The sequence below is a fragment of the Lathamus discolor genome, chromosome 5 (genome assembly GCF_037157495.1).
Source record: "Lathamus discolor isolate bLatDis1 chromosome 5, bLatDis1.hap1, whole genome shotgun sequence".
NCBI classification, from domain to species: domain Eukaryota; kingdom Metazoa; phylum Chordata; class Aves; order Psittaciformes; family Psittacidae; genus Lathamus; species Lathamus discolor.
This window is the reverse complement of record NC_088888.1, coordinates 100,327,526-100,350,445: the sequence shown is the minus strand read 5'-3', so window position 1 is coordinate 100,350,445 and position 22,920 is coordinate 100,327,526. Positions and strand designations below refer to the sequence as shown.

The following is a 22,920-nucleotide window of genomic DNA, read 5'->3' as shown; positions in this document are numbered from 1 at the left end:
ACACTGAAGTTGTATGATCCCTCAAACAAGAGGACATAAGTGTCAGGATGATGGAGCTAGGCTTTTTTCAGTGATATCCAGTGATAGGACAAGGGGCAATGGGTGTAAACTGGAGCATAGGAAGTTCCACGTTAACATCAGGAAGAACTTCTTTACTGTAAGAGTGACAGAGCACTGGAACAGGTTGCCCAGGGGGGTTGTGGAGTCTCCTACACTGGAGATATTCAAGGCCCGCCTGGACAAGTTCCTGTGTGATATACTGTAGGTTACCCTGCTCTTGCAGGGGGGTTGGACTAGATGATCTTTTGAGGTCCCTTCCAACCCTTGGGATTCTGTGATTCTGTATGCTGGGAGGGAACAGAGAGGTCATTCACATGATGTTGGTATTTTTATTAAAGAAAATTCAAACTCCTGATTCCAGCTTTCAGGATTCAAAATCAGGAGCAACAAACAGAATCATACATAACAAAGAACCTTGTTTTTTCACCAGAAAAATGGTCTGATTTCCCCACTACTGACCACTGCATAAAGAAAATCTCTCCATTTACAGTCCCCAGGTGCCTGCCAGTCTTACTCTCCTTAGAAACTTTGTTCTTCTAGCTACCCTCTCACACCATCTGGGTGATTAAGAGTCTCCAGAAGAGAGCGACCATCTTCAAAACTGAAAATAAGTTCAAAATACTTTGGATTTTTCTGATTTCTGTAATATATTTCTCATTTGGAAAATAAACTATAAATAAGCGTTCTCCATCTGCCCACAGAGGAAATAAGAAACTATCATTTTGGCTAATTATAGATTGTATTATCTATAAGCTACTTATACCTTCTGGAATTTAGCTTCCCAACTTTTTAAGCCTTGGCCTTTATGAAGAAACACTTTCATTAAGGCATGGATATACTAAATTTCTGTTATGCTTGGTAAGAGTGGCCTTCCTTCTGGTTGGTCCATAGAAAAACTTATGAGCACCTAAATACAGGCAAGAAGGCATTTTCTAATAAGCTGTTGAAGACAAGTTTTTTTATGTATGAACAGAGATTGCTTCTATATTAAAGAGGCAGGAAGAACACCTTCAAAATTGTAATTGTATTCAACTTCTGCCTTTTAAACCAAACATTTACATATTATTTGAAGAATCTGCCATATCATCATTAGATTTCTGTAACTTACCCTTCATTCTAGTGTAAGTTGGTAGGAGCGTCAGATGGTATTTCACATCTTATTAAAGAAAAAAATTCCCCAAACTATAAATGTTTGATTAAAACAGCCATCAAATTTCCTTACATAGTAGACATGGCAGCTACAAAACCAGAATATTCTTACATTGCTTATTCCATTCTTTGGAAGATGCACACACTCAAAGAACAGTTTATTATAGGGCATGGCAGATATAAATTTAGCTACCCTGCAAGGTACATCTGCTGTGTATCTCTATCTCGTCCTTCAGAGATAATCAATACAACCAGCATCCCAGGATTTCAAAACCCATTTTAAAACTAGCAAAATTAAGTTAGTGGAGCAGAATGGAAAATTTCAGTTGGAAAGAGCTGTTATCACTTTGTCTTAAGAATATCCAACAGAAGTGCCAGCACTATTTTAGTAAGTCTGTTTTTATAAGCAGAAGTACTAATATCTGTACACAAAATCAGTGGAAAAACCCTTATTTCATATGTAAACCTCCCTGTTCTCTTGTATACTGTATGCTGATGCTTATGTATCAAGTTCAGAATACAATCAAGTCCAGCATAACTCATACTTGCCTATAATCAGCTATCTGGACTTTTGCTAACATTTTGGTTTCAAACTTAAGGTCCAGTATGTGGTATTTCACAGCACTTCCTATTCATCAGACCTGTGCCCACTTAAAATTGACAGATCATACTGCAAAAGTTTTGAGAAAGGACTTTGTAAGAACTGAAGATTAACAGGTCGTTGTTACCATGATGTATTTTATGGAGAACCTAATTGATTTGGATTCTTCCTTTTAGTCTTTCAGACAGGGGAAGGGGACTGTCTGCCCATGCATAAGACAGAACAGCACTTTTGGCTTGCTGTGTGGGGCCAGAACCCAACCTCTCAAATGGCTGCTCTGGACTTTGGAAACAATTAACATCCCTTAAAGACGATGGTTTTGGAGTTACTTGCAATGAGAAGCTATTACCATCTTTTTTTGAAGTGGTTGGTTTCTCCTTCCCTTCAATTATAAGGGCTGAGTCACTGTTTGATCTTTTGCCAGAAACATTACTCCTTTTCTTCCTAAAACGTTTTTTAAACTGACCATGGTTCAGTTGCCTTTTCTGCTGCTCATAAATCTGTTTTTTATTGATGTTCCCATCATCACTGTCTTCACTAGAAGAACACCTGTTCTGACACACACTCTTCTTAAAAGAAGTTTTCCAAGTAGCTTGAATAAAAGCTTTTTCAATGTGACAGCCAGTTACAACATCTGCTGGCTTTTGAGACACTTGAAGCATTTCACACCCAGGATGAAGTGTGTCTGTTGTTTGCCCGCTGAGGGCTAGAGATGTTGAACTGCTTGTATTATGGCCTTTCTGCACAATTCCAGCCAGGCTGTCAGCTCTTTTGTACTTATTTTGATAAATGTGCACACCGGAAGCCTTTGTGTGGTTTTCTGATAGCATGTTTTTACTTTCCTGCACCACTTTATTTAACTGACATGAGAAGGGGATGTAATCTTCATCAAGATTCAACGTTTCTTCTGTTTGTTTAAGACATTTCAAAGGCTCCAGTTGCATTATACCTGTAGACAACAAAGGCTTCGACAGCATGGAAGTCTTCTCAAGTATTTGCTCAGTTAAAGACTGCTTCTGAAGTTGCCCCACAGCATCATTCAAAACCAAATCATCTGCAGTATCCAAATGATGCTGATCAGACTGCATAGCATCAGAATATTCTGACCTATCTGTCACTGTTTCATGATCCAGTAGATATGAGTGTTTTATGCATGTACTTAAGTTAGCTGCTGGATCTTGGGCATCATCCCCATGTGCTGGTGAACCACTGAAGAAGGTTCCTTCCCAATCAATACTGCTTAGCTGTAGACCAGATGTTATAGAGGAAGCTGTTGACGTCCCTGAACTTTTAGTAAACTGTGCTGGCAGTACAGATGAGTCAGCCACCGTACTCTGTAAGAGCGAATAACGTGATGCAGTCTGAGGAAGAACAGCTGCTGATGCTGGCTTTTGAACAGTAGATATGCAGGAAGCTGCAGCTAACACTGTATCTTTTGATTCAGTACTTCCCTGGTGTAGCTGATCTTCTGGGGGAGTTTTTCTGTCCAACATGGAATCCTGCACAGGAACAATTCCACATCTGGTTTTCAAATTCATTTGAGACAGAAGATTGGTAACTTCATCATAAACATTTGATAATTCCTTTTCTTTTGGTCTGTCTTTTCTGTCTGAAAAAAATAAAAGAGAAAAAGGGCCTATCAAAATGGTGTATTAACCACAGTTCAGATTTCCTAGTATTACAAGTATAAAATGGTAAGATAAAAGCACAGTCCCTGCAAGATATGACCTGATCTTGACAAAATATGATGTTGTTCAATGGTGGGACAAATGTTTGTTACTTTTGGTTCATGTAGTTAAGACCCAAAAGTTCATAAGAAATACGCTTTTGGACTTACTTTTCTGTTTCTTTTTTCTAACGTCTGACTTTTCCACTTGATAAAGGGCAACAATATCAGGATAAGCAGCCTGAAACAAAGACTCCTCTTCTACTGTGATTACAAACAGCTCTGCAGGCTCATCTTCTGCATCAACATAATGTTCTAAAATAATTAATGAATGTACATTAGACATGTATATACACACCTACCAAAGTAAGCAGTAACAAAAACAACAAAAGATTTGAGTACAAAGAAGGTATGTAAAAAGGTCAATAGTACAACGTTTGAGATTCAGCTGCAAGGAAAGCTTTTTTCTTTTTGCTAGTTTCCTGAGCAGATTAAAGGTAGGAGTTTGTAGCACAGAAAAATACCTAGCTAGGAAACAGAAACAACTTCAGGTATTTAGAGTGAACTACGATTCACTCTAAATGTATTGTATTAAAATAGAGTCCAGATCTTATTAAAATGTACCAGAAGAAGTAGCTGAAGTCCCATGTTTTCTAGATAATTTTTTTTAAGCACTGATTTTACTTTCAGAGTATGTGAAATTTGATGCATATTTTCTATTGTTTTCATAGAACAGTTTCCAATCCAGCCCATGTTTCTCTGCCTCATGGCATCAAGTTCTTCTCTTTAAAGCATGCTCTTTTTCTATTAAAAGTTTTTTTTCCATGATGTACATAGAAAAAGACCAACCTGGTTTTTGCCACTCAATTTCAAAGCAAGGAATTCCGTTTTTAACACGTGTCTTGACTATCCTGTAAGAACAAAAAGGCGGCCATTAAAAGATTTTTTTTAAACAGGAAATGAAAATATCTAAATATATTTTAATGCTCTAATTTGTAATGATTCAGAGGAAAAAAATATTCTTGTAATAGTAAAATAAATACACCTTTAAAAAAATATGCTGCTTCTTCACATAAGTTACACAGTATAATTTAGGGTCTAGAATTGAGCACTGAAACATTTCTCTTTTTTAAATGATACAGATCACTAGAGCATAACAAGAAATCAAAAAGCTATTCTGAAACAGACAACCATAACACAGACTTGTACAAACATCAGTTTGCTATCTTCAACTAACCTACCTGAAAGATAGTTCCTGCTCAGCTAATCTGATCTCCTTCCATGACAAGGTGACCCACTTTGTGGACGATGGAGAGGCTATAGATGTTGTCTACCTAGACTTTAGTAAAGCCTTTGATGCTTCTTCCCTCAGCATTCTCAAGGAGAAACTGGCTGCTCATGGCTTGGATGGGGGTACTCTTCACCACACCTTAAATTTTGGGCCTCTTGGGGGTGTTGCCTGATATGAGCCAGCAGAGTGGCCAGGTGGCCAAGAACATCCTGGCTTGTATCAGAAATGGTCTGGCTAGCTGGACTAGGATTGTCCCCCTGTACTTGGCATTGGTGAGGCCACACCTTGAATACTGTGTTCAGTTTTGGGCCCCTCACTATAAGGCTATTGAGGTGCTGGAGCATGTCCAGAAAAGGGCAAAGCTGGCCAAGGGTCTGGAGCAGATGATTTATGAGAAGTGGCTGAGGGAACTGGGGTTGTTTAGTCTGGAAGAAGGAGGCCCAGGGGAGACCTCAATGCTCCCTACAACTACCTGAAAGGAGGTTGCAGCAAGGTGGGTGTTGGTCTCTTCTCCCAAGTAACAGGTGATGAGAGAAAATGGCCTCAAGTTGTGCCAGGGGAGGTTTAGATTGGATATTAGGAAAAATTTATTCAGCAAAGGGTTGTCAAGCATTGGAACAGGCTGTCCAGGGAAATGGTGAAGTCACTATCCCTGGAGGCATTTAAAAGATGTGTAGATGTGGCAGCTGGGGACATGGCTTAGTGGTAGACTTGGCAGTGCTGCATTAATGATTGGACTTGATGAACCTAAAGGTCTTTTCCAACTTAGAATCATAGAATAGTTAGGGTTGGAAAGGACCTTAAGATCATCTAGTCACTTCAATGATTCTCTGATTCTAAATCCCCAGTGAAGCTGTTGCTACAGACAGTAATTTTCTGAATGACCAGACAAGGTCACTTATATCTTTTGCATCAGAACATGAAGGAAGATACATGAGCTTAGGAGGGACAGTCAGTCTTTATGAGATTTTCTAAAATCATTATCTACACTACAATCATTTTCTACACTCCAGTTTAATAGTATCCTGCATGTAAAGAGGCTCCTGCTGAATCATTACTGCATTTTTAAACACTTCTTAACAAAAGAAATCTTCTAGAGCATGCATTATCTGTCTTTTAAACTCTTGAAACACTAGAAAGTGTTATAAACAGAGTATGCCAATTAATTTGCACATCAAGGTAAATGCTGGCAATTCATCTACCCAATCTGTTTAAAAAGCAACCCCCAGTCTCTCCACTTGTTTTAAAGGTAGCACTGAATAGAACAGCTTCTCTGCAAATAACAATTTAACAAACTATGACACATCAACACAGAAGAGATCCTATTCACATTGCTATAGACTGTACTTCTGTCCCCCAAAATTAAGGTCTATAAAATCTTGAACAGCATCAAAGAATATGGAAAATCTACTAACCTTCTTGCAATACATGAATTTGGAGGGAAAGAGGGAATTTGGGTTTCATTTTGAAAATGAGATCATCAGATACTAAAATAAGTCACAATTTCCTTCACACAGTGCAGTTGAGATTTGCCAACAGGTAGATTATGGAAATTTACATAAATTTAAGGAGATTAGATCATTAAAATAAATATATATATATATATACACATTAGAGGTCTGGTAGAATATGCAGATACTAACTATGGCTCAGAAACCCTCTGATTAACAGAATCCTAGATGATGGGAAAATATTCTAGGGAAAGTAATCACATGATTATCTTCTCTTTTTTTCCCTGCATAACCATTTTTAGGAACAGCATACTTGGCCATTTTTATATTCCTTAATGCAGCAGTCCTGAATTAAAGTGTTGTTTTGAGAAGAAGAGACAGCAGAATAGAAACATAAGCCAATGATTTCATCAGACACACAGTACAATTGCAGTCAGTAGGTTCAGTAAGAAATCAGAGCCCATGACTGAATCTGCAGATGATCATTTCTAAGCCTAGGCTCTTATTTTGAATCACAGAAGTCATAGAACCATAAAATAGTTAGGGTTGGAAAGGACCTCAAGATCATCTAGTTCCAACCCCCCTGCCATGGGCAGGGACACCTCACACTAAACCATCCCACACAAGGCTTCATCCAACCTGGCCTTGAACACTGCCAGGGATGGAGCACTCGCAACCTCAATGGGCAACCCATTCCAGTGCCTCACCACTCTAACGGGAAAGAATTTCCCCCTTATATCCAATCTGAACATCCCCTGTTTAAGTTTTAACCCGTTACCCCTTGTCCTGTCACTACAGTCCCTGATGAAGAGTCCCTCCCCAGCATCCCTATAGGCCCCCTTCAGGTACTGGAAGGCTGCTATGAGGTCTCCCAGCAGCCTTCTCTTCTCCAGGCTGAACAGCCCCAACTTCCTCAGCCTATCTTCATACGGGAGGTGCTCCAGTCCCCTAATCATCCTCGTGGCCCTCCTGTTCCAGCAGTTCCATGTCCTTTTTATGTTGAGGACACCAGAACTGCACACAATACTCCAGGTGAGGTCTCACAAGAGCAGAGTAGAGGGGCAGGATCACCTCCTTCGACCTGTTGGTCACACTCCTTTTGATGCAGCCCAGGATATGGTTGGCTTTCTGGGCTGCAAGCGCACACTGCCGGCTCATGTTCATTTTCTCATCGACCAGCACCCCAAAGTCCTTCTCTGCAGGGCCACTCTGAATCACTTCTCTGCCCAACCTGTAGCTGTGCCTGGGATTGCTCTGACCCAGGTGTAGCACCTTGTACTTGTTGTGGTTGAACTTCATAAGGTTGGCATCAGCCCACCTTACAAGCGTGTCAAGGTCCCTCTGGATGGCATCCCTTCCCTCCAGCATATCGACCGGACCACACAGCTTGGTGTCATTGGCAAACTTGCTGAGGGCGCACTCAATCCCACTGTCCATGTCAGCCACGAAGATGTTAAACAAGACCGGTCCCAACACCGATCCCTGAGGGACACCACTCGTTACCGGTCTCCAGCCGGACATTGAGCCGTTGACCACAACTCTTTGTGTGTGGCCATCCAGCCAGTTCTTTATCCACCGAGTGGTCCATCCATCAAATTGATCTCTCTCCAATTTAGAGAGAAGGATGTGGTGTGGGACAGTGTCAAAGGCTTTGCACAAGTCCAGGTAGATGACATCAACTGCTCTACCCCTGTCCATCAATTCTGTAGCCCCATCATAGAAGGCCACCAAAGCGGCCAGGCAGGATTTCCCCTTAGTGAAGCCATGCTGGCTGTCAAACACCTTGCTGTTTTTCATATGCCTTAGCATGCTGTCCAGGAGAATGTGCTCCAAGATTTTACCAGGCACAGAGGTGAGACTGACTGGTCTGTAATTCCCCGGGTCTTCCATTTTCCCCTTCTTGAAAATGAGGGTTATATTTCCCTTTTTCCAGTCATCGGGAACTTCACCTGACTGCCATGATTTTTCAAATACGATGGCCAGTGGCTTAGCAACTTATTTGCCAGCTCCTTCAGGACCCGCGGATGGATTTCATCAGGTCCCATGGACTTGTGCGCATTCAGATTTTGAAGATGGTCTCGAACCAGATCCTCTCCTACAGTGGGCCCAAGGTCTTCATTCTCACAGCCCCTGCATCTACTTTCTAAGACCTGGGTGGTGCAGTCAGAGCCTTTGCCAGTGAAGACTGAGGCAAAGAAGTCATTCAGAACCTCAGCCTTCTCCAAATCCTGTGTAGCCAGTTCTCCTGAAAGCTTCCTCAGGGGGCCTGTGCTGTCCCTAGTCTGTTTTTTGTTTGCTACGTACCTGTAGAATCCCTTCCTGTTATCCTTACATCTCTGGCTAGGTTTAATTCTAAGTGGGCCTTAGCCTTCCTAACCTGGTCCCTAGCTTCCCGGACAACAACCCTGTACTCTACCCAGGCCGCCTCTTCTTGCTTCCATTTTTTATAAGCCTCTTTTTTCCTTTGAATTTTCCTCAGTGGCTCCTTATCCATCCAAGGAGGTCTCCTGGCCCTTCTGCCACACTTCCTTCTAGTTGGTATGCAGCACTCCTGAGCTTGTAGCAGCTGATCCTTGAATATCAACCAAGAGTCTTGGGCCCCCCTGCCCTCCAGGGCTATATCCCATGGAACCTTACTAAGCAGGTTCCTGAAGAGGCCAAAGTCTGCTCTTTTGAAGTCCAGGGCAGTGAGCTTGCTACACGCTCTTCTCACTGTCCTGGGGATCTCAAAGTCGACCATCTCGTGAACGTTGCACCCAAGGCTTCCCTGGACTACCACATTCTTTTAAGAACCTGAGAAGAGGATCAATCCTATATTGCTAAATCTCATGTGCAGATCCAAAGAAAGAGAATAGAAAGTAAGCATAGGAAAAAAGCAGGCATTGTCAGTTAGAATGACACGAAACTGCTGTATGTATTACTTTGTGCAGCAGCAGTGTAAGAATTGGCATTCTGATCTAAATTTTTATCTCTATGATTCTATGATTCTATAAAATGAGCATAAGCTTGAAACAGAGATGGAAGAAAAGTATTGTATTTCTGTAAAGAAAGTAAAACCCCATGATTTTCCACCCATCAGCAGAAGAAAACATATTAAGTTCCAGAAATCAAGCTACCTTACCGTATTGCATGCATTTGTTTTGAATCCATGTAACCGTATTTTCTCTGGATCATATCATAATATGTCAGTAGTACTAACAGTTTCTTACAAGCGTAATGTTTGCTCCATTCCATCTTCTCAGAAGCAAATATCTGTCAGCATTAAAAAAAAAAAAAAATAAATCCCATCCCAAACTGTAAAAGTTTCTATTAGCTAGCATGCTTAGATAGCTACGTAGTAGCGAGTAATACTGGAAAATGAAAACCAAAACAATAGCAAGTGACCTTTTTCCTGAGTACTCTTTCTAGTGGGAGCTGACCCTTTCCATGGCAGGAGGGTTGGAACTAGATGATCTTAAGGTCCTTTTCAACCCAAACCATTTTATATTTCTATGATTCTGATTTTTCACAAACTATTCATTCATATCAACTGATTAGGCTTTCAAAAAGATGAGGTGTATTAAGAAGTTGTAGCAAGATTATTTAATTCTTATTTCCAGTAAAATTACCAATGAAGTTCAAAAATCAGATGCCTGCCCTACTAATAAAAATATTAATACTTAATAATAAAAAATTACAGAGCTGAATGTCCAGTATTTTGTTATATACCTGAAATGACAATAAATTTGGCCTTCGACATTCCCTTATGTTGATTAATTTATTCTTGTTTACAAGAAACTCTTGGATGACCTTGAGATAAAACAAAAAGAGGTAGTTTAAGAGAAAGCAGAAAACTGAAATTTCAAGTAATTGATAAAAAATATTTAATATTTAAATAGGCTTGTTTGTTACCTGAGAGAATGGAAAGCCCTCACAACTGTTAGCTTTTCTGCAGGTAAAACAAATGTGTTAGGAACCAAATATAAATGGAAAAAATGCAGGGAAAAGCAGTTCAATTTTCAAGACATTCCTACTTTCTGATACTGTCCTCCACTGCACTTGCTTGTTTCACTCGCTCTAACTGATGCCATTCACAAGAGCAGCAGTATTTGGAGTCATTGGGTTTGCAGTATCTAGTGCTTTCACAGAATTTGCATCCACTGTACCCATGTTCCTTGTATGATCCTATAGAAGCAGATGCACAAGTGTGAGGCAAAAAGAGGTTTCCAAATCTCCAAATATACAAAAGCTTAGAACAGGTATGAATCTAACATGAATACCAGCTATAAGCTGATCTGAGTGCATTAGCTGTATTTATATATCTACAATGAAAACTAATACAATCAAGCTCTCATTTGGTTTTGGAAAACATTTTCCCCAACAGTTTCAGACCTTATGCTGAAAACTTTATTACCCAAGACTACAGAAGTGGTCTGTGACAAACTAGCAAATAGAAGTAACTTATTTGAAACAGGCTTTTCTTTCTCCAAGTGATGGGTTTGAACGAGTTTACTGCTCAAAGATGCTACCAAAATGAGGTTCCTTAAGATTAATTTCTTTTTAAGACACTGCAGCAAAACCCAGCAACGCTAACGGATTCAGTCCTCTTGATACAAGACCAACTTGGGCAACTAAGGGAATAGTTGCTTGTCAGTATAGCATACTTTCTTCATTGATAGTATTAAAAGCGCAAATATCTGGGAACACATAACAGCATTGTGGTAACATACCATCTGCTATCAGCTACCTTCACACTTGAAGAAAGGTGGTCCCCAGCCTCAAATTATATATATAAAGATACATGTAAATAATACTGAAAACAGGAACACAGCCCACAAGCTGAATGACAAGCAGTTTTTAATGCTATTCATAGAAATATCCCCACCCCAAAACAAACCAATCCCCTACCCCTCCCCAAAACAAAGAGTAAATAATCAGGCTAGAAATAAAATTCAGCGCTCTTCAAACTGACCTGGATGATGGCACTCAGAACAGTGAATTACCCTTTTAACAACTAAAGGTGGATTATTATCATACTGAAATTGTTCTTTCCATTGCTCAAATCTAAAAGGACGATATTAAAAGGATTTAGAAATATTGGATCTATCAAAGAAGCAGTTTTCTAATTAAACGGATTATCTTCTTTATTTTTTTTCAATGAAAATGGAATTTCTACAATGACTTTTTTCTACAGTACATTATATGATTGTTGGATTTCTAGTATAGATACACACATTATGATAACAAACAGAGAAAGCCTTTGGTATCTCATGTCCTGATCCAGAACCCTACTAAAACCAGTGAAAGTCTCTCATCAGTCCCTATGACTTCCTTTCCAATATATCAGTGTATATCAGCTAGCTCAAGAGCTAGGAACCAACTAATGTTTAAAACAATTAAGAAGCTTGCCTAGTAAAACACAATTCATTTGTGTTCAATTTTACATGTAAAGAACATGGTAATCTCTCACCCCCCCCCCCCAACTGAAGCATTACAAACTATCTTGGAGCTGAAGTACATACTTGCAAGTTTGAATAAAATCAAAGTACATCACCATACAACCTAAATTTTAATTTTACCTTTGCAATAAGTTTTGACCTCGCAAAGTCCCAATTAACTTTAAAGCTTGTACCTTCCCAACCCCTGGAACGCCCTATAGAAACAGAAATATGAAATGTTATTTAATGAAAACCAGAAAAGTATTCAGATTTTCATAAAAACTGCCCTCATAACATTAAGTCGAAAACTGAAAAAATTATCCTAGATGTTGAGAATAAATTAAGAAAAATAAATTCTAACCAAGTTCTAACATCAGAGAAGGTGACATACTACACTGTACTACCAGTGTAACACAGATAAGGTTGTTTAGAGCCCTCTGCAACCAGCCTTGAAGGTTCCTTTTCTGGAACCTAGCTTATAGACTGAAATCCAGAACTTTGTAGTAACCCCTTGCTGTGGTTTAACTAAGTACTATACAGCCACTCGCTCACTCATCGCTTCCTCCCCTGCGTGGGGTGGGGAGGAAAAAAAGGTAAAAACTCGTGTGGAGATAAGAACAGTATAATAACAGAAATAAAATACAGCAATAATAACAACAGTGATGATAATAAAATGGGAGGGGAAGGGGGGGGAAAGAGAGGGTGTGGGTGTAAACAAACAAAAAGAAAATTGAAGTGATACACAATATAATTGCTCACTACCCGTTGACCAATACCCAGTCCGACCAGAGCAGTGATCAGTCCTTTCCAGGTAACTCCCCTCAGTTTATATACTGAGCATGACATGCTGTGGTATGGAATACCCCTTTGGCTAGTTTGGGTCAGGTGTTCTATTGCTGCTGTATCATGGCTTCTTGTGCTCCTTCCTCATTGGCAGAGCATGAGAGACTGAAAAGTCCTTGGTCAGGGTAAGCACCACTAACCAACAACAAAAGCATCAGTGTATTATATGCATTATTCTCATACTAAAGCCAAAACACTGTACCAGCTACTAGGAAGAAAATAAACTCTACCTCAGCCAAAACCAGGACACCCCTAGACATACTGGAGTAAAAAAATCAATTGATTCAAAACAACCAGAGAAGGAACAGAAAAATGATCCAAAGGCTGGAACACCTTTCCTATGAAGCCAGTGTGAGAACTGGTGTTGTTCAGCCTGGAGGTCCAGGGAGAAATTATTGAAGCCTTTCAGTAGTTAAAGAGGACTTACGAGAAAGATGGGAACTGACTCTTTAGTAGGGGTAGGGCCTGTTGCGCTAGGGGAAATGTTTTTAAACCGAGAAGAGGAAATATTCAGATTAGATATAAGGAAGAAGTTTTTTTATGTGAGGTTGGTGAAACATTCAACAGGTTGCCCAGGGAGGTGGTAGATGCCCCATCCCTGGAAACATTCAAGATCAGGTTGGATGGGGCTCTGAGTAACTTGACCCAGTTGAAAATGTCCTACTCATTGCAGGGGGGTTGGGCTAGCTTCAAAGGTCCCTCCTAATCCAAAATATTTCATGATTTAAAATGCACATACTGCTTTTCCAGTTACTCTTTCAATCTTAATCCTATTTTGCCAAAAATCAGTATAGTTGACTAAAAAGATTGTATTGCGTGTGCTTTCTACAGCATTATTACAAATAAATCCGTATCTTATTTTTCTTCAGCTGTAATGGCAAACTGATATATGCAATCATGTGAAATAAACGTACATTCAAAACCAATTAGGAGTTCTCATTGGACTGCAGCCAGACACTCGGGTAGAGAGTCAGCTTCTGCAACGAAAGCATCAGCTTAATATATATTTAACAAAGTACAATTATAGAGTAGTATTCTTATTTTTCTGTTTTGCCAATCCCCTTTCCAATGCATTCCTGTAATTCAGCTTTTGTTAGAAGTTTCTATCTTCATCCACTTTGCTCACGCATCATCATCCACTTTACTAGGCTGCAGTAACTCAAAATACCTATCTGACATTACTAATTGTTTCACCTTAGGACTATGCAAGAACCTGGCATGCCGGGAGCTGCTACTTCCATTACAATAACCACTTATTAGTCACTAGGCTTTTAAACTCCCTATTATTATCATAATTCTTACAAAATAAATGTATAATAATAATAAACAACTATTTAAAGTTTTCTATAACAGAAATAAGTCTTACAAGAAAAAAATAAAATAAGAGATTCAGCATTATCAGCTAGTTTAAAATGACAGTTTTATCAAACTGGAACACAATATAGTTAAAGCATAACTAGATATACACTGCAAGCTTGAATGTGAGCAACCATTGCCCAAAGTCACTGTACAATGGACTGTATAGAAATCAAGTTTCATCCCACTTCCTCTCCACTTCAAATGGCCATTACAACAGCTTCTATTCAAAGACCCCAAAAAATTCCAGAGCTAGTGGAAAAAAAGAAAACAGTGAAGTAGTAACGCATGAGATACTTCTCACTTCATTCATTGGGCAAACTTTCAAGTAGGTGACTTCTTCAATAAATATTTACAAATAATAGAACTAAAAGGGGATACATCAAAACTGCATCCAGAACTGGCAACACTAAGAACTACAGGTTAAAGCAATCACTACTAAGTTTTCCAAGCAGCATAGACAAAACTCATCTTCCACAACTACTCTGCCAGGAACGTACTTACACAGTTACAAAGCATCCTCACAAACAATTGAGTTTTCACAACTTTGCTCAGTGTAATCAACAGCTAAAATTTTGTCTTCAGTTATAGACCCAGTCTGGAATAATGCATAACAGCTTTAGAAAGATTAATGTACATGAACCATTTTGATTATCTTTTAGCCCTCACAAATAAAATTTACAGCAATTTACCAAGCATCTTCTTCAACTAGAACTCAGTAATTATGCACGGCATACAGTTTTGTCAGCATGAACACATCACCCTTGACATAGTTATTGATTTTCAAGGCAGTGTAAGTACCTAATAAAAAATAACTATATTGCTTACCTTTGGAAGATAATCACAACCTAGAAGAATAGCTAGCCCAATTAAAGACTCTCTGTCACAACCAAGCTTCTCCTTAATAGAAGACATTGTGTAACAGTCAAGATGTGGATCCTGCAAGAGAAATTCACTGCATGTGTTATTTCTGTAACATAGGGAAGGAATTGCCCTGAGTCACATTCAGTTGTGATTGCTTACCCACCCCTATTCACCCACATCTGCAGCAAATGGGTTTATCCCCTAAGATGGGTCTGAGAGAAAAAAAAAAATAAGCGTCAATTAAATTTTATAAAGTTATTCATGGACAACACATGAACAACAACAGTCATAGAATTTCATGTTTTAAGTATAGGCATCAGCTGTTAAAAAAAAAGCTTAAAATAAGCCAAGGGGTTATTGTTTGCTACCTGTAGAAAAAGTGTGGCAAAACTAACATTATCCAGTACTACCGGCTGTGCAAGTTATCTCAGGAACTGCAGTTTTTAAAAATCTATGTAAACATTTCAATGTGCTACTTGAGTAAAAAAAGAAAAAATAATTAAAATGTTACGTAGAATATTAGACATGAGCTATGGAACTCCTGAAACTTTGAAGGGTAGGGAGACTCAAACACAACAACATGAAACCAAGATTAACATGAATCAAAACATAGAACATTGCCTCCATGCCCTGCTCCCCGCTCCCCCAGCAAAATAAAACCACCACACATGCCAACAACCCAAAATAATCCAGTGCTCTGGAAGAGATGCCCCTGCCAGACAAACACATAAATTATTTTTTTTTTGTGTTGACTGAGGTAAGTAACAAAGTACATTAAAAGACTGAGGCCACCTCCATTTTTGGTGATAAATGACACAGCATACCAGTTCAAGACAGAACCCACAGTGCCATCAAAGCAAGTCATCATCCATCAACTTTAACTACTCGATTTTTTTAAAAGTTAATTGTTCATAGCACTTTATTTCTATTGATTTTTCTCCTGTTACTGGAGCATTTTCTTAACAAGTCCTTCAACTGAACATTATTTAAAATTCCAACCCCTGTATCACTTTTCCTCCACTTTCTTGTTAAATTCACTAGACAGAACATATGCATTCCTTTCTATGATACAGAGAAAAAATATAAATTAATTTGGGGTTGCCTTTTGCCAGGTCTGGAAAAATACATTCCTAACAAATGAACACTTCAGCTCGGTGTCATAAATTGATTATGATATAAATTTACAATCAAACCTTATTCATGTTCAACTGGAGACTAATTTTATTAATTGTAAGTATATTCATAATAAAATAAACCTTTAGGACACAAGCATGCACACACTTATTAGACCCAGGAGGCTGACTGCTCCCATATGCCCTTACGGTAAATTTATAGGAAGCAATTACTTCACTAAATTCTCCACTGTAGAGGAGAAAAGAGGGGGAGGGGGACGGGGCTGGAGAGGGTGTGGGAATCAAAGGCTGCTACATCTCTTTATATTATGCATCACTAGACATTACAAACACAGACAATAACCTAAATATTCTTCAATTCAGTAGTTTTGCTCTCACATTCAATACATAAATTGACGATGAATCAAACAAGCGTCTTAACGAATCAAGTCTGTGTCTTAAACATACTATTTCAGAAAAACTCACCTATGAAACAATAATACCTAAGTAATTTTTTCAAATCCCTTCTTTCTCTTTACATTTTTGGGAAGAGTCTAAAGAGAGGGTGAGAACAGTATGAGGTACACTACCTTAGCATTCATCGCAAAGTTCCTATAAACTGTTTGAGCTCCATATAAGAAGACATCTCCATCATTGGTAATGCAGCCGTCAACAAGTCCTTCTGCATTTAGGTAGGCACACATTGCCTCTGCTTCCCCAGCAGCTTGAACCCAAGGGACACCTAAACACTCCAGCAGTTCAAGACACTAAAAGAAGAAATCCAAAAGGAGAGTGACTGAATGCTGAATTAAATCCACTTACTAGCATGCGTTTTCTCAGACAGAGCATATACAAAACTTGTTACTGTTGCACTGTTTATAGAACACTACATCAATACAAATAGTACTTCAGGAGAAATATAGTCTACTGTAACAGTGGAAAGAAATATCCAAGAGTAAAGTCACAGGACCTAAAACACAGCATGATTAATGGTTACTCATTTACACTTTAAATAGGTATTTGGGATGTTTTCAAAAGAAAAGTAACAAAAGACTATCTACCTATGAGAAGCAAAGCTGTTTATTCAAGTAGGAATACTGGGCTAGCACAGACATCTTTCAACAGACACTAGACTCCCCAGGAATATCAAGCATGAAAGTACAGTACTATCAGTAGTAAAACTGGAACAGAGTATAAGACATACTGATAGATACTTATATATACTACTTACAAATTTCAGTAAAAAATTCAATCTATTGAAGCCATGAGCATTTAGAAATTCTAATTCATAAAATTTCATATAGACAAAAATTATTAAATATCTGCAAGAAAGAATGAAGAATAAAACTACTGAATAGGAGGTCTTTGCAACCAGAGTTGTCTCAATCATCTATACAACTGACTATACAAATCTTCCTTTTAGCCAAATCCATTAGTTTTCCAACAAGTGTATCCTCTTATCTATTAAGCTAGTTTTCCAAATCATAGATCTGTGTTACAAAACAGTTTTGTGGACGTTCCTGTTTTCACATACACCCCAATCTAGGAAAAAAATTATCAATTATAACACTATAAAAGAAACAGGAAGTTGAATTTCTTTAATAAACACTCAATTACGACTATGGCTTACTACACCATAACATGCACACAAACATGAAACAAGGAAATTATTCTGATATTGTCTCTCTTCTACAAGAGCAGTTAACAGATGCTGGAAGGCCCAATTTCAATGGTATGTGTTCCCTCAAAACTCCAAATACTGTTGAAATGTGTTGTGTAGAAAACTACTAATTGTTTCAAGTTTTTGTATTCAGTTTGGTTAAGATTTCTCCCCATCATATTAAAAATACTGAAACACAGCCTCAATTACTCACCTCTTTCAGAATGGCTTTAAATACAGATCTCCCTGTTCTTGCAGCTTGAACTTTATTTGAAGGTCCATAGCGCATCTCATTCCTCTTACTCAATGTGTCTGCTTTCAATCTGGGGGCCTCTCCTTCCATGACAAACACTAGTTTAATTCCCATTGATGTTAAGAAAGAGATACGAAAAAAGAGGTTTCTGAAATAAAGCAAAGTGCTCCATAAGCTGCAGAATTAGTAAAGCTTGATTTCTTCAGATGTTTCCCTTAAATCCCTCAGCCTACCTCAGGAATAATCTTAGCTTTCTCTCCATCTTTTACGATTTCTTCGCCCCCAAGCTAACAAACCTTTTATCTATATCCCTGCCTTTGGTTGACGTTCTTTTACTATGAAGTTGTAACAGCTTTACAAAATTCCCCAGGAAATACCATAAAGAACAAGAATATAAACAAGTATAAAGGGCTTAATAAAAAGCAAATCAATATCCAAAGTCTGCTTCTGAACACATATCCACACTGATTCTTTTGTATCAAATTTCCATCCCAAATCTATCAATACCAGTACACCCGATTCTTGAGTGATTGAATTCTGTGTTATTAGACGGACTTACAGATACCACTACCATGCCAATCTATTCTATATGCAAACCAGCATCGCTGATGGACAGAATTTTGCAAGAGAACAATAGTAACTATTTGGTCTATAGCAGTAAAACTGAGAGCAGTTAATATCAGAAAGCATATACTCTTCCCTGTAATTCCAGTATCAATCTTTCAAAAGAAGCAGACCAAACATTTATATCACATTGACTGACATTAGTCTAGATTTAATTTAGTACATTTGCTATTGGTAAAAAAGAATAAGCTGATCTGTTGAGGCTAGTTCTGTTTTCATAAATGATACAAAAACATATCACTTACAATAAGTTTCTGTGAAATATTTAGTAAAACAGTTCAATTTCTAACTGCCTGAAAACATTTTTTTTTTTTTTGTGGAAGTCTGCTTGCCTTCCTTTGGAAAGACTGCATTAGAGATCTGGACTGATGCTTCCATTCCGCTGCACACAGGACATCCTATCAGAGGGAAGTAATGACTTTGGTCATGCTTCAAGTTCTATAGTTAATTATTCATTTGGTGTCATAAGTACAACATTATAAAAAATTATTCTCAGAAGATGCTGGTACTTCATATCAGCTGAATTCAACACAAGCCACAGGAACATCTAACAGCAGTCAGTAACTCGAGATTCTTGAGCTAACTAATTACATGACATCTACAAAAATTTGTATATATTTTTCTTTTTGTCAGCATCATTTGCAGAAAACAGTGAAGTTAGAGCTGCTTATACTTGCTCATCCCTTAAGATGCGATTCATTTAAATTAAAAATATACATATCCTTCAAGATTGTTCATAAGCTTGAAGAACGATTTAAACATATTTAATTCCACATGGTGTCTAACTAGAATTCTAATTTATAAGCCAGATCAGGATAAAGCATGCATGCCGTCACTATGCTCTGAACTGACTAGCATCCAAGCTGTTGTGATAAACAGTTTAACCTCCCATACTACTTTCCATCACACAGCTTTATAGATAGATAGGAATTAACACATTGATCTGTGTTCCGTGATAGTCTGTGTATCATACAGAGCTATACCACAGTAAAACAAATATGGTTCTGCTTAAATCCATGTCATGCTTATCTACAGTTGAGGCCTCAAGATAAGGCAGGCTGGGCCCAAGAACTTATATTTGCACCCAAGCACTAAGCTGAATTCAGCCATTATGGCTGCATCTTCACTTCAAACCCTTTATGTATACAGTACAAGTGATAGCAAGCCAACACACTCGTGCATTTTGGAGGCAGTCTTAACTTTGGAGTAACTGTCATACCTAAACAGCTACAAGACTTCTGGCTACAATAACTTATATGGATACCATACCTCAGATGTGGCTTGGTAACTACTCCAATCATGTTTTTAACAGTCTGTGCTTCACAAACCCACAAGCTTAAATCGACAGCAAGCATTTTTCCTTTGAGACTGGTCAAGTTGACAGGTTGTCTCACAGGTTCAAGGATTTGCCACAGATTAGTCACTCCCATTTTTGTAGCTTCTTTATTGTCAGCATGAACCTTTTAGCTGTGAAGACCAAGCAAAATAAAATATTTTCATTATACTGTATGAAGCATATCATGAACATGAGGCTCAGAAAATAAATATTTAGTCATCATCAGTTTTACTTTTATGAGCCAAGAACACTTTCAATCAAGCCTTCCAAATGTGTAGTGACTCCAGTTCACAGATGGTTTATTACTAAATACCTTCTTAGGGCTGTACATTTTCATTGTTAATATCTTGAACATAAATAAAAACAAACTCAGTGTACGTGTGCAAGTCAGTCATTTCCAAATCTCGTGTTGTCTCTTGCACACGCACAATCCAAGTTTTGTGCAAAAACTAAGGAAAACCACACCTCTTGAGGGAATTACTTCCTGATCTGGAGTAGCAGGGCTCACACTAAAATGTTTATGTTCAAACAGAAATAGCTTAGAGCTACTTGAGGAATACTTACTATGAAAACAAAACTTGAACTGTCCTTAGTATCCCAAAATGATATAAAGACGGTCAACAACCACGGATTCTGGTTCAGGAAATTCAAGTTGGACTTTAAGAAAAAAAAATTACAAGGGGTACAGCAGCACTGGTTGTCCAGAGGTTACAGAATCTCAGTTTTTTGAGATTTTCAACATCTAGCCACCATACTATCTTACCAGTTTAATTCACTACTGGTGTGGAAGTCCTACTCTGAGCAGGGAATCACCACTGATGACCTCCAGAGGTCCTTTCCAACTAGCATTTTGCCATTTATAATGGTGTGACTGCAGAAACACAGCAGCATGTATGTTTATGACCATCTAATTCTGTTATGGTATGATTGGCACTACCTATAATGAACACCAGAAAACATATACCCATTAGGTGGTGTATTTCTTTGTCTCTTATTTAACATTACTTCTATACCTCTGTTCTCTATGTTACCACACTACCAGATTTAGGTTTTTTCTTATTGTACAAAGTCTGCTCATGCTTATTTCTCTATTCTTCCCTCTTCTCCCCCAGTATTAGAAGATAAAAACCAAATGAAATCTGGAATGTTTTGTATTTCTCTCTTTCTGATTTTGGAACTACCGTGTACTCAAGATAAAACAAAACCCTCCTCTGAATAAACCGTGATTGGATAGGGTAGCTGCCCACGCTCGATCAGTTTAAGACATCAGAGAAGCTATGCTACCTTGTGGCCTCTAGTGAGAGCGACCACGTTAAATTCAGCAGCCTTCCACATTTCACATCAGTCTGCCAGAGCAAGCAAGCCTGTCTTTATAGGGTGTGTTGCTTTATACCTCAGAATTGTTTTAAAGCAAGGTAGCTGAAATTCAGAGAAGGTTGTTTTTGAATCAAGTTCTCACATTAAGACTTAATTTCAACAGAAATCATGCTTCTCTAATCCATTTACATACTACAGTCACTCAACCTGATTTTAGTCATACACATACATGTATTGCTTTTGCTATTGCGACACCTAAAGCACATAAAAGGCGTTAAACACAAATAAAACGTGCAAATACATGGCACAATTTCTTGAAGTCCAGGATGGTCAATTTCTCTGATGCACAAGGGAGGCCAACAAAAGGCACCCAACCCTTCTCAAAAGACAAGTGTGATACTCAGCTTCAGTGAGATTTAACAAGAGAGAAAAAGGAACGTCTTTTTTAATGTTTGCATTTGGTTCCTGCCAGTTTGCATCAACACAAGTTCTTAAAAATCCCTTGCATTACTTGGTTGCTAAATATTATTATGGACTGTCACACACTACTTAATTAATATAAAAGACATACACTAGAAATAATATCAATAAAAATAAGTATAAAAATTTGAAAACTACAAAAAAGGACCATTTCTCCCCATTATGAGATAATACTGTTATTTAAGGACCGAAGTTTTCCTTGCCCCTTTCAGTATATATCTGGGGCAGAGTTATGAAAGCCTGTGAGACGTACTAGTCTTTGTTTTTTTGAGCATATTTTGTAAAATACTTATAACTGGATCCTCTATACAAACAGCTCTACTACCTTTAATAAGAGTGATCTGTCTACTCAGATTTTATTGAGAAGCTTTGTTCATTACAAAGCTCTGATGTGTTTAGAGAGATGGTATCTTCCAAAGTAGGAAGACTGAACTTTGAAGTCACTGAAGACATTATGCTATTACAAGATCATTAACAGGAAATATAAACTCAAAGACCTTCCCATTTCTCACTTAGGACAGTATGTCCTTTTATAAAACACAGCTCTTATGTTTTATAAATTGCGTTTAAGTATGTATTTTATCCTACAAAGTTTTTTACACAGACAGAAAAGTCAGTTACTTGAAGGTAACTACAGAACACATTTAATGGCGAAATTTCACACAGATATGCTTCCACCCATTGCCAAGCTAATCTGCAAAGACTGCCAAGCATATATTTTATGTCTGACGCAGAAGCCTTTAACAAATAAATAAAAAAGGGCGAAAGAAAAAGAAAGCTCTCAACACGTTTGTAACAACCCTCCCACTCCCTCCATTCTACGGCGATACCCCAGCACCTGCCTCAGCTTTGCTTCTAAACGCCAGTACCCGAAGCACAGCAGTGGCATGCTTCAGCATTTACAGATTCCTCCTCCGCTCAATGAAAATGAACACGGGAGGTTGCCTGAAAGCGAGGTAACAGAACACACAGGCGTCTCGAGCACAAGCATTCAAAATTCCCGCCTTAATGCCAGCCTGCGGTAAGAACGCACCGCACAGATGGAGACCGAGCTTTCCCTGACCCCTTCAGAGGCGAGAAGCCTTCGGAAGGGCTCTCCCTGCCCGCTGGGGACTGCGGGCCCATCACCCCTGCTCCAGGCTTGCAGCCCGCCTGCGAGGGGACGCTGACGGAGGGAAGGCTGGGGCACTTTCAGCGGAGGAAGTGGGAAAAGGGGGGAGGGGGAGGCATCGGTAGAAACTTACATCCCGGTTAGAGCCCCAGGAGGCGCGGGGACACCGAGCTCACCAGCTACCGAGGCCCCACAGCAAAGGGGAGCAAACCGAACGAGCCAGCAGCCGCCCCGCGTCTCGAAAATGGCGGTCGTGCGGCAACATTCCGCCTGAGGCGGGGGGGGGGGGTGTGAAAATGGCTGTCGCGCGGTAACGGCCCGCTAGGGGC

General features: G+C 38.9%; 1 protein-coding gene across 2 annotated transcripts; it reads right to left on the bottom strand.

The window, feature by feature from the left end:
- Positions 1-375: 375 nt before the first annotated feature.
- Positions 376-22,891, bottom strand: GEN1 (GEN1 Holliday junction 5' flap endonuclease). 2 transcript variants are annotated; one of them, XM_065681675.1, is made up of 14 exons: positions 22,725-22,891; positions 19,617-19,814; positions 17,685-17,871; positions 16,401-16,577; positions 14,663-14,773; positions 11,777-11,850; positions 11,170-11,261; positions 10,232-10,382; positions 10,110-10,146; positions 9,927-10,007; positions 9,340-9,470; positions 4,326-4,387; positions 3,648-3,791; positions 376-3,419 (listed from the first exon to the last, which is right to left on the bottom strand). In XM_065681675.1, the coding sequence occupies exons 2-14, from the start codon at positions 19,775-19,777 to the stop codon at positions 1,960-1,962; spliced, it is 2,868 nt and encodes a 955-aa protein (XP_065537747.1). In that variant the 5' UTR covers positions 19,778-19,814; positions 22,725-22,891; the 3' UTR covers positions 376-1,959. The 2 variants fall into 2 exon arrangements, with proteins under 2 accessions (XP_065537747.1, XP_065537748.1); XM_065681676.1 differs by lacking the exon at positions 22,725-22,891 and having other exon boundaries at positions 17,685-17,821; positions 19,617-19,706.
- Between the last annotated feature and the right edge of the window lie 29 nt (positions 22,892-22,920).